General features: G+C 30.2%; 1 protein-coding gene across 1 annotated transcript; it reads right to left on the bottom strand.

Moving 5' to 3' along the window:
* Positions 1–1213: 1213 nt before the first annotated feature.
* LOC111036786 (homeodomain-interacting protein kinase 1-like) lies at positions 1214–4913 on the bottom strand (the record flags this gene model as incomplete). Its single annotated transcript, XM_022318969.1, has 2 exons — positions 4499–4913; positions 1214–1620 (listed from the first exon to the last, which is right to left on the bottom strand). Coding segments are annotated over exons 1-2 (822 nt in total), but the record flags the coding sequence as incomplete, so codon positions are not given.
* Positions 4914–14036: the final 9123 nt, after the last annotated feature.

Genomic DNA, 14036 nt, shown 5'->3' with positions numbered 1-14036 from the left:
TCTTTTTGCCAGAAAAAAATCCAATCAAATCCAAAAGCAAAAATCAGTATTAATAATAATATACCACACAATACTACAACAGGTATGCTTTGGAGAAAACGTATGAAATGTGTAAAAACAATTATATTCGACTGGACGAGTATTGGAAACCGTACAAGGAGCACGTTTCAAAAATGTAATTTGATTTTTATAAATAAAAAAATGTATAAGGCGTGTTATTACTTATGCTCTACTAGCCATAGTTATAGTACCTATCATATACTTTTAATTTAGGTAGCGTAAACCACCTGCCTACATGAATGTAATAATTAGTGGTAATTAATCGTGCGCAATATTATGATTAGTGAAATGTATGCAACGAACACGGTGAAACGACACAACGATTATGTGATCAACACACGCACGTAATATTATTACAGTTTATTCTGCGAGCAGTAGGCATTTTATAATATTAACAATGACACTCAATAGTCGGAATTAAATAATCGTACACGACGTGTTCCGATCGTCCTGGTAAAAAGGCAAATTAGTTTAAATGAGCCTATGGGATTAAAAAAAAAAAAAAAACAGTAGGACGTAGGTACATGTACAGTAGTAGTGTCAGTGTGACTGACTGCAATTACTAACTAGTGTATTGTAATGAAATGTCCAACAAACGAAATGTACGATGTAATAATATGTATAATTTTATATAGATTTATTTTTTTTAAATCGTTTATAATGGATATTGTTAAGACGCATACCTATGGTACGACAAAGACTACTACTTATTGCAGTATGTTTATTGTGCACAGGAGTACTTCAGACAAAATATTACATTAAATAGATAATTCAAAACTGTATAAAATTATCTTCATAATATGTGTATATCTAAGTGAGTTTTCACAGACGTTTATTGTAGTGGAAATTAGTAAGAATAGGTACTGTATTAAAATTTAAAATTGTACTATCTATCATAATATTTTGTAGTAGGTATATCTCCTAGGTTTACTAAATTATTTAAAATACTAACTTTTAAATATCATAAATAGCTACTTATTAAAATGTAACAGTTGTATACTTGTTAAGTTCAAGTCAGTGGCGGATGGAAGCAGACGACTACTTACGATGTGGCGGGTATTTTATAATAGTCGAAGAGCAAAATGAATAGGTAATGATAGATAACAACAGTGATAACAATATTGTGTTACTATGTCATGTTAATTATAATCACCTGAAATTGAATCCAACCGACGGTGAGTTCCGTTTCGAGAATATCCGCTGGTAAATCCGTTACCAAGTAATTGGGCATGGGCCGTGTACGTATAATCATTTTGACCAACAGCTCCTCCTCTTCCACGTCAAACAACTTGACGCCAGTAACAATTTCCGGCATGATACATCCCAGGGCCCACATGTCCAGACCATGGTCCAGTCTGCCTTGGAAGCACACCTCAGGTGCGCGGTACGGGATCGCCTGTATCTCCTTTTGGTACATTGTGTGTACGTTCTTCATGTCAAATGCCCAACCAAAATCGATGATCTTCACCAGAATATTGTTCCCCGTCCCGGAGTTGAACATTATGTTGTCGGGCTTGAGGTCGGCGTGCACGATCCCCAAACACTTCAAACCGGCCAATCCTTAAAAAGCATATGTCATGAACACGGACAGCCGACGGAACGAATATAACGTTATAAATCAAATCGAAATAAACATCTGATCGAGATGTTGTAATAAGTAGTAAAGATAAAAAAAATATCTAACGCCTATGTTGACATATTTTACCCTCGTTTTTTGTAAATTTATGCTTAAATCAAATATTTTATGAACCCAAACCTAAAATAACCCATGAAAGTACAAAAATGATATATCCTTTTTGAGACTTTTTTTTAGCTACAGGTAGTATGAAAATTTTACAATGTTCTTATTGAACCCAAGTTTAAGTTTTTTGTGGATATCGAATACAAAAAAATAATAATTTGATTTTAAATTGAAAGCAACATTTTTGAATTATAAAAATTGAATTATTTGAATTATAATTTTTTACATGTTTGGGAATTCATGCCACAAACCCCATGCAAATAAAATGACCAAATTACTTTGAAAATTGCATAATACAATATTAGGTATAGGTAATAATTATGTTAATCGGTAAATATTTCAAGACTTCAGGATAATATTATTGTTAACTTATTAAATAACAATGAAATTAATGGTATGATTGAAGTCTTAATACCTAGTATACTTTTGAGAGAGCACCTGATTGGCGTCTGATTGAAATGAGTAATTTTTAGGAAAAATTGATTTTTTTGGAAGATCACTTCGTTCAAAATACATCAAAACATAATGAGCTTATTTGTCATTTATTCTGCCGATAAGAGTCAACAGTCACTATCTGGTACACAATAAATCGTGCACATAACGTATTATCGTACGCGCAATCCTCGATTTTGTGTAATGTCGGCATTACCCGGGTGAGATTGATCTTACCCAATTTCAGGCATTTATACCCGTCCGACAGAAAGTGTATGTAAGAATGGGTCAATCTGAACATTATCCGGGTTAGTTTTTGTCACGATGTTATCCCCGACTAAAGTACATAATGACGTAGGTACTATGTGGGAACGCGAAAGTATCTGATGGTGCATTGTAACAGTGTAAAGTCTGACGTCTCACAAGGAGTACGTTTAATAATATAATATAATGTTCTACAGGCTAGGTATGCCACATGACCAAATATTTGATTTAGATATACAGCGGATATATTTTATTGTAAGCCGATTATGTGTTAAGCTGTCCCCGAATGGATAAAAAATCGATGTGCTAGGACTAACCGGGTTTATACTTCAAGTTGCATTACTATACACACAAAAACTGCCTATTGTCTATTGTTATATTGCTATCAATTAAGTTATTGAACTTAACATTTGAAAACAATGTCAAGCTGGTTGATAATAGATTAAAAAATGTTCACAATCAAAGTATTCCCAGGTAGAAAAAAGTTTAAAATAACATCATCAATAATTAATTGTACAAATACAGTTTTTTTGTCTATTTCCAAGAACTATTAAAGTAATAACGATAAGTAAACACTAAATTATGTAATGAACAATATCGAAATCAAAATATTCTAAAAAAATTAAACTATAGAGGAATATTGATCAAATACAAGATAAATATTAAGCGACATAATGATAATATTTCCAATTAATATTATATTATCTTGTACAATGTTTATTATACACTGTGTATTATTACAGAGCATAATAATATAATATTTTAGGCATCATTAAATCAACTTGTTAAAGTTATTTTAATTAAAAATGTTTTAATTAATTAATTAGTTAATTTTCTAATTACCTACCTACCTAACTTACTAAATAATTTAGCTTGAGTGACTAGTTTAATAAATTAGTTTTTTCTGTTAATTTGAAAAATTAAGTTAAAAAACGTAGAATGACGTTCCATCCAATCCCTCTCATGTCTCATCAGTGGTTAAAATGTTTTTAAAAACAGCTGGTATGTCAATTAAAATAAACTCACAACCATTAATAAATGTTGGTACATGATTTACATATTTTTTAAATAATTTGACCATGGGTCTTCATGGCAGGTTACCTATATTTATTATTTATCATCACTAAATCATTAACTTACATTCTCACCTTGAACCATAAAAAGTTTGGTAAAAAAATTACAAATATTCTATGATCATCGGTCAGTGGGGGGTATATTAAGACACACATAATGTGATAAGCAATATGAATATTCCATTTATCTTTCATCGGAATAGTTATACTTAGTATCTGCTCTACAAAATATTATATAGCTTACCTCCCCAATGATATTAATATTTACTTGGAACAAAAAGTCGCAATTAGTCATAGCATCGTTATTTTTATGGAACCTTGATCCTATGATATTTTTATAACAAAAACTTTATTTGTTTCACTAGACCAACGGCTGCCAACCTTTTTCTTTCAACTTTCAACGCCCTCTTTGTAAATTTACTTAAATCTCATTCCCCCTCCCCATACCCTCTAAATTAGAGTTTAGGCGAATTTTTTGGTTTGTGAGCGGTAGAAATAAACATTCAAAATAACTACGTATTATACAATATACAACAATTTACTTTTAATATTTTCATCAATTTTAAAATGTATTATAAATCAACCCACGAAGTAATAATATTAAGTATAAGAAAAAAATATTGAATATAAAAACAAAAATATTAGCATAAGGCATAAATAATATTATCTCGGTCTATCGACTCTATCGTTATACCTAATGTATAATTGTTATCGATGTCTGATAATCTGATAACTAATATAGTGATTTGAATTTCACACATTGTAAAATAACATAATTACTTTCGTAATTTTATCATCACTACATCCCCCCCCCCCTCCCCCCGAGCAGACGCTAAATCCCCCCGGTTGGGATCCTCTACACTATAGACAAATAGCTATGGTAATCCATTCGCATACAGTTTTATCTCATACATTGTTGTACACGTACCTTGTGCGATCTGTCTGACGATCGGCCGACACATGCACATTGGCAGCGGACCAATGTTGTGCAGCACTGCTTGCAGGGTGGTGCTCAGTCTCTCCATGACGAAACATATCATTCCTGATTTGAGCGGGATAGTGTCCCTCAACTGGACGTACCGGGACCGCAACTGACTGGACTTGAGCTTGTTCAAAAAGTCCAGTTCCTTGAGGTACAGTTTTCGGTCCAATCTTGTGCTGGAGCCCTCATCGTTCAGAGCCTTGATCACTACCGAATTGCCTGTGCCCACCTCCGATGCATTGTAGACGCGAGAGAAACGACCGGTGCCGATGATTTTGTGCACCGCGTACGTCGCTTTAAGGGACCGGACGACCGTGTCCTGCTGCAGAACGTTCTCTTCGTTTATTCCGGTCGACGCCATCTGTAATTTTATTTGTCATGGTCGTTGGAAATTGTAAGGTTCTCAAAGCTAGTTTCCCCTAATTCCGAGACCAATAATCGTCGATGAAATTGAAAGTGTCTAGGATTATTGCTAATCGAATGTTACAACAATATTACCAAATCACAGTATGTTTATTTTCATAAAGTTTATACAAAATGATACATTTGTATGATAAATTAAATGGCCACATGGACGTAAAGAACCGAATGCATACATAGATTATCATGTAGACCATTTGGAGCGCTTATTCCACTAAAGACAAATTATAGTCACTGACAAAACTAAACAACAGATGTTTGTTGATCCAATACATTTCTCGCTTCACTTAGAAAATAGGTGTTTATACTAAAGTACCGTGGATATTTTTGATACACACGTTATACATGGGCACATCCACCCAATAGTCAATCTCCACATTTAGTTGGTAATAAATATACTAGGCATCACATATTTTGCTAGAATGTTATGTGTGCCAATAAATGCTAGCAGTTAAAAAGATTTTCATGTTTTATTATTACAACATTTAAAGGCAAATTGTTTTTCATAGAAGAGAAAAGTTGAATATAAAATTCATATAAATTAACTTAACGTCATTAGTAAATTGATAATTTTTTACACTTGACCGTATAACGTTTATAATTGTAATATTACAATAATCATATGTATCTGAATCACATATAATAAGATCATTAAACTTTTAGATTTTTTTAAATATTATTGTAAGTTGCTAAAATAATAACTTTAAAAACGAATTTTGCATTTTTGGTCAGCAGCTTCGTACGATATAATTACTAAGTACCGATTTTTAAAAGTATTTTGCATAGTGAATTACTGAATCCTATATCTTATCTTCACACATCAACGAAAAAAAATAAAGATATTTTTTTTAATCTATGAATTCTTTATGTAGTATAATATATTATGTATGAAAGGTATTGAACAATTGAGGTTTATTAAACACAATTATTCCCAACAAAGAGGCACGAAACAATAGAATATCTAAAAAAAGTATATAATATCAATATCTGAGTTTCAAATAATACATTTCCCATTTGATGATAATATTTATTAAGTTGATCATCATTTTTATGGAATCATATGAGTGATACAAAAATGGATATGTTTTTTAACCAACCTGCAATTGCTTTTAGTTTTTAGTTTTTTAGTACATCTAGCACATTGTTCAATCAATTAATAATAATCATAAGAAAACGATACAGCAACCACAACAGGAACAATAATAATCACACAAATAAATAAATAATAATTTACTCACGGTACAAGCAGGTATATAATACGAAGGGTATTATAATATTATTATGGTACTATTATTTTACGATTTCAAGTTCCGCGTGTGAAACTTGAAGCGCCGTAGTATAACTAATTTCGTGTTCGACCAGAATGTGAACTTACAATAAATAGTACATTTGAATCGTTTATATACTTCTTATGTTAATAATACTATTATTATAACTACAAAATAATAGTATAATATTGTCCAGCGTGTGACAAGGCCGAAAATGTTTTTGGAAACCGTTGGCGATAATATGCTTTCAGCAAACGATGAAGATCACTAATGACGGTAACCAGGCAAATCAATAACAATTGTTTCATCGTTACCTCGTTACATATTATTGAAAAGCTTTATAATAATACAAATAATATTAAAAATAACCACGAATGTAAATCCATGTCGTTGTAAACTCAAAGATTACCTATGTAAATACTATGTAATACATTTGTATATAATATTATAATATCAACCCTCTTGAGGCATACTGCATACGATTCAACTATGCGGCGACTACATTTTATACAATCGTATTTTTATAAAGTTTTATAATAATATTACGAATTACAATATTGAGAGGTCAAAAGTTAAAATTTTGATTTGTATTTTTAAAGTCCCAACCCGATGTACTTACTTATCATAGTATTACGTGTATATATATTATATATTATACAGGATAGGAAACTGTATTTTTTTCTATTTTACTGAGTCAACCTTATAGAAAAACGAAAAAACACAATAATGGTCTTCACTGATTATCGGTCACAAAAAAAATAAATAAATAAATAGTCTTCAATAATTTGAATTATTCGGTGGATGGATAAAAATATATTCATTATTTGATTACAACTTATCACGAGGAGCTAAAAATAAATGATAAAATGATCAATAAGCGTTCCACACAAATTACAGCATGATCAATATTATTTCAGAATCACTAGTAATAGTTGAATTACGATCATAAACAATGAAAAATAAAAATAAATGATATATAGGTGTAAAGATTAAAGATTAAAGGATGAATATTAACAAAGAGATGATATAAAAATGTATATTTACGATTTTTGTTGATGGTGAAATATAATACATTTTTTCTAATACCATATATGTTCGTGGGTATTATTGGCAACTTATACTGCCTAATTGTATTATATTAAATGTCGTGGCTTGCACATTGTACATTTCACGGGTTTATTTTTATATTACGTTCCGCTTAATTGTTGATCCCATTTTCCTATCGTGTCCGAATGTGACAAATGTGCAGCGTAAAAATCGCTAACTATAGTCAACCTTATTTAATTCGATTATTTGTGAATCCATAAAATAATGAGCACTTACTTTTTAAAAAAGTACGTAAACGTAAATAATTGGGCATTATAAAACAACAAATAACATTTACTGAATGGTCGTCGCGCTATCACTACTTCCAGGAGTGACACTTGCCATGTTTTGCACATGAAAATATGAAATAATACAATTATGATCTCATAATACATCGTCGAATGGGAACAGCCAAGTATTTGGATACTCCACTTAGATAAACTGTTTAAGTGGAATAGCAACAGATGAACCAAAATAATGACTCTTATAATGCACGTATGTGAAAATGCTTAGTCTGCTTTTGTCTAAAAATAAAATTACCAGTCTAAAGACGAAATTTTAGCCAATTTTTATAACTCTCATTAAGCCTATTTGTACTTACTAGAGCTTTGGGACAAGTTAAAAAAATCTAATACGAATAATATCTTAGCGCTTTAAAATATATCATTTCGATGACTCTTCGATGCTCCATCATATATTATGTTCAATCCAACACGGAAAAATGATTTCAATATGAAAAACTATACTGATGAAGAAGCACTTTTATACCCGTTTATTAATAATATAAGCTACTTTAAACTCATTCCAATTTCTTTATGAAGAAATAATTTCCATCATAATATAATATACTAACAAGAAATCCTCGATGCACGTCAACAATAAAGTGGAATTGTGAACTATTACAAAATATATAGTCATATTTAGTAAAATATGAAATTTACTGCATAACAAAATAAATTCGAAATTAAAAAAAAGAAAATGTACAACAAAAGAAAAAATATTATATTATAATTAATTAAGTTATAAAGACCGCTAATGGGTGAATCCTAATGAACCCTTTTCATGTCTGCTTATTCTTAGTAAATAAGCTAATGATTACTCATTTGTTGTATAGATTACTTATGTCAAATAATAATAATACAAATATGCCTAACCATATTAATGTACATGCCTAATTATTTTATTACGATAAACCTAGTGTATTTCATTACTGTATTCATTTAAAATTAATATTTTTTTTTTGAACAAGCTGGGTTAAACGATTCATACAGTTTTGCCTTAACGTTAGTTTAAGCGATAATTGAATTAGGTTTAACATATAAGACTCTGTGGGCGAGGACACCAATTGATTATACTCTTAAATTAGTAAACCAAAGTTTAAAAAATAAAAATCATAGTTTAATATTTTGTTATATTGTATGTTAATATTTTAACCTGTACAACGTAGCTAACATAGATGTATGAATGCTGAAAATAATATTAAATACGTATTAAGGGGAGGAGGTAAACTCCGCAACCCCCCCACATGGCTTTGTTCGAAATAGCATTCTACACATATATTCTGTTATGACTTTTCCACAATGTAATAATATTTGTATACATCACAGCTGCGTATATGGCCTATTGTTGGGTATTATTTTTTATTAATAAAACTGCACATTATATGACTTATCACAATTAAGATATTATATTATTACGTGCAATCTACAAAGGATACACAGTATAAACTAAAACAATTTTATTACTTCAAAATCCAAATATTCTTGAAGACCGCTGACTTTGTATCGGTAAAAAATGATAATGTCTGTTCTCGTTTACAGCTACTGTTTAAACTAGTTCATATACCACAAGTATACAACTAGAATAATAGCTATTATAAACATATTATACCTCAAGTGGAGATGTGCTGCAGTACAAAATCTAAGACTTACAAATTCTACAAACACAATGATGACTGGAATTTATTAACAATCAACGACTTTAAGATATTTACTCATAAAAGTCCGCGCTTACTAATACAAGAAACAGAAAGAACTAATATACCTAATTTAATATTTAAAATTATAATGATAATGAGACCGTTTATGGCACTTCTAAGTATCAAAGGTTTTCAAAGGCATTGTTGAATTTTATAAATGTCAAATAATTGTATGCTCAAAAATGAAGAGGTGGAATAATAACCGTTTTTATGGTATATTCTATAGCAATATTATATTATATTAAATTCTCTATTTATAATTTTCGAGCATCGATGACAAAAATACCATAATAATACTAAAAAAAAAACCCATTAAATACCGGTACATCTATATGTGTGTGTGTTTGTTGAAAATTATGAAAATATATTAAAACGGATATGGTTGTTTTATGCTTAAAGTTACTTTTAAAATTAACATTTTTACGAGTATTTTACATCAACATGTGCTAACTTCATTGATAACAATGACTTCAACGTGACTTTTTTGAAAACTAAAAGTTTCAACTCTGATTAAAATCGGTCAGTTTTATAATGTATTCGTCATAATGAATTTTACTTTCTAGGAAATATAATTTAAAAAATATATATATGTATAAATAAATATTATATATATACCTGTTTAAGAAATTATGCTGGATATATTATTAGGTAAGTATATGTACCTGCTTCGGATAAAATATTTTTTTCTAACTGAAATTCTAGATGCTTACAATAACTTTTAAAATTAGGTCAAGCAGTTTTTCTGTGAAATTGATTTATTAATATTTTTTATATCCTCGAAAATATTTCGCTATTATTAAGAATAATAATAACAGAATATTCGCCAATAGTGCTATAATATCGTATATTGTTTGAAACCTGTGATTTGTACGATTTCGTGTTGAAAACAAAATACGACCGCGAAACTCTATTAAATGGTTATTGATATTATGTCTTATAATACTATGTAAAGGTTTCCGAAACGAACAACGTGGTTTGGTAGAAGAGCAATGGAAATATTTTCATATAAAATTGAATATTTTAAAAGAATGCAATATGATCGTTTTCGAAAGCTATACATACCACCGGATATGTTGCTTCTACTGTTCGCAACAATTCTCTAACTCGTCGACTGTTATTTTTTTTCAAAATCATTTAGGCTATCACAAACACTTTAAAAAAAAAAATTACCACGAATTTCTCTTGCCGATCTCATCACAAGATTTTTTTCCACGTTATCGTCGTTTAGGTATCCACAATATTTATTATACTAATCAGCATAAATAATCCGTAGTGAAACGGTACTTAACTGTGCTTTATGGAATGTGGGGGGAAGCCGACTGGTTAAGATATATTTAAGTATACCGACCTCAAATCAGAGTCGATACTGTTCAGTAAGGCTGAAATTCTAGTGTGAACGAGAATTTAATATTTGATCGAGTTTTAATAATTATTCAAACAAAAAAATGCGCGTGTTGACGTCTGTTTACAGTGAATATTATTCGATCACAAAAATAGTACACTTTTTTAATATTTGCATTATAAATACTATTGCATTATACATTATTCAAAATATAAGTAACCACAAAGCTTTCTACAATATTAAAAAAAAATCATTTCATATTATATTAATTAATAACTGGTATTTTTACTATTTTTATGATTTTAAATGTATAATTTTATTTAGTATTTAGTTTTTATTTAAATTAAATTACGTTTGTTAATTTTATCATACTTCCTATGACCTATTGTTTATATTATTATTTCCTATTAAACACATCACATGAACCTTTGTATTATGAGTTCATTTTTGTTTAAAAGTTACATTATTTTACCTAATTATAATAATATACAACTGAACAATTAATTAGCACATTTCTCGATTGTTTGAATTTAATCGACCGCCATTTGTCTCTAGTCAACAAAATACTTATGGAATAAAATAAATTGCATTATAATTCCGGAAAACGTATTAAAAAGGAAAACGAACAATTCAACGTAAAAGTTACCTTTTAAACTCTGAGCGAAAAATGTTGTATTTTCGCTTAAAAAAAAATACGATTACTTAAATTTGGTATTAAAAAATGGATGTTAATCTACGAAGGGTCGTTAGAAGATGAATATTGCTAAATTAAGGTCAGAAATAAATTTACATCAAACAGTTTGGAAATTAGAACAGCGTAGGGATAATGATGGGATAAGTTTTATCATACTGAGTGAACGGGTGTTGACGGATAAGTGTTCAGATGAGGAGTGAGTTTCAAAAGTGGGACAACGAGTTCCAAGACCTCAGGAAAAGAGATTTTTGATTAAGTAGAATGGAAACTATTTAAAATCCATAGACAACATTTATTGTAATGACATCACTATCGGTCTTTCAATTTAATAATATATAATAATATTATGTAGTCACTTACACAGTTACACTTACACAGTGGGCACGCTATTTCAGTAATTCAATTTTTACTTCGTCGAAGTTTTTCACACGTTTATTCGTTTGCAGTGGAAATCCGACATTATCACAAAGAAGTATCAATCACACTATGTATGCTCATGACGACTCGTTGAGCCCCGGAATATATCGACATAGCAAGTGAATTTGTACGTACAAATTTAAAATGGACCATGAGTGTGAAAAATAATATTGTAAACGTTTTGACTCCATTTTCGGTTCTTCATAAGTGACTGAATTGTATATACTCAAATATATATACAGAGGTATTAACTGAACGGTTAACACTCCGACACCTGTCTCGTTGAATCAAAAAGCATGGTATAGAATTTACCTTTTTTCACGTTTTCCTTTTGGCCGATATTTCGTGTATTATGTTTTCCTTTGTTGTTTTTTCACCCTCGTGCCCAAACAAGAGGCCATTATCAAAAGGTATTTTTTTAACGCCTACCAAAGTAGTAAAAGTAGACTGTGGCGGTTTCACCGACGGACATAATACATATTATAATATAAAGGCGAAAACAATAATTATGACGCGATGAGCGATGCATACCTTATATGTGTTTTCCGAAAATAAAACGTGCAGGGCATGCAGTGTGAACACTATATTTATCGACACAACTCGTTAGTATTGTTTCATAACTGTCGAAACAATCGTCTCGTGCGGTGTATTTTAATACGCATAAATGCAAAGATAGAGCGCGTTTGGTGGCGTAATGGGCCGTGAAGATATTCCAGTAGACAGTCAGTGGTCGTTATACACGCGTATGCAGAAATGGCCGATAAGCGTGAAAGTCGGTGTCGCGCATATTACCGATCGAGGAGGGCTGCTAGGGTGAGATTATATTGTAATTTTGCAGAGGACTTTGTAAAATCCGTGATTATAACAGCGACCATCGATCACGCCGTCGTATATAGTGTATATAATATAATATAAAGGTCAGAGCTGCGTGTGAATACTGAATATTATGTTGTGTATAGTAATATATTACTAACCTAACCTACCTATCTAGCTATATAGAGGCATTGATGGCATTCGTATACGTCACACCTCGGCTATGGATCCGCGACCATCAATTAAACTTGAAAAAAATGACGCAATTGTAGTTTTAACAAGGAGTTTCATACTTCATTTCATGAAAATACAAAGAAGCTGTATGAATATTATGTAAAATCTATTGTTATAAGACATGATTATTTAGTTATTAGTTTGTTCGACGAAACCTTACTGAAGGCATTAAGTGCTGCTTTGACTTAGATGAACTACGACATGCGCATAAAGTTTGTTTTATAGAATCTTAGGAGTTTATAATGTATTTAATATTATACATACATACATACATACATACATACATACATACATACATACATACATACATACATACATAAATATATACATCAATCCCTCTAGGGGTTGTCAAGTTAATGAAAAAAAATGATCTCCAGCCAACCATGTTAATTGTTAATATTAAAAGTGTTAGGTTATAAAAAAAATAGAAACAACAACAATATATTAACCTCTAAAAGTTAAATGTTTAAAGTTGATATGGAGAAAAACAAACTTAGATCATTAAAAAAACCATTATTTTTGTAAAATAAAACCTAGTTCACACATAATGTTAAAGTGGTTGTAGAACTTTCAAATTTCTTGAGAAACTAAATATTTTGTAAAACGAAATGTGCATCTCATTAAACTATTATTGGTACTATACCTTATTATTAAAGTTTTAGTGGTTTAATAATTTGTTTGTTTGTTTTCATTATATTAATAATTGTGTACAGAGTGAATAAACAAAATATTTTATGTGTGTGTGTTAAACACGTGCGCCATGCGTGTAGTAAAACCTCGTAATAAAAAAAAAAAATTGAATTTAAATGCTTTAAGTACCTATCTATATGTTCCGTAACATTGAAAATGAAAAACACATGTCCATTTGAAATGATATATAATATAATATAATATTGTTTTAATATTATTGTGTTGCAGTTGTGACAGAGCGGTTGAGTGGATAAACACGTGTACTTACCTACACTTATTTATACGTGTGTGGTGTGTAGTGTGTAACGATAAAGCGTTCATCGTTGTTTGATCGCTCTCTCTTCACGCCAACAATAACTGCTTTTATTTATACGAAAATTATTATTAACATTATTAACATTAAAATAATTACCGTACCTACGTTGTACGGACGAAAGTGTGTATGGAAGGTAATTTGCAGGAACGTAAAATGTCACGTCTGTTAATATAATATTATACCGATACTTAAAAAAAGCAACAAAATTTATCGTGGCACAGGATGT

This window comes from Myzus persicae, unplaced genomic scaffold (assembly GCF_001856785.1).
Source record: "Myzus persicae strain clone G006 unplaced genomic scaffold, MPER_G0061.0, whole genome shotgun sequence".
In the NCBI taxonomy this organism is placed as follows: Eukaryota; Metazoa; Arthropoda; class Insecta; order Hemiptera; family Aphididae; genus Myzus; species Myzus persicae.
This window is presented reverse-complemented; position numbering and strand designations above follow the sequence as displayed.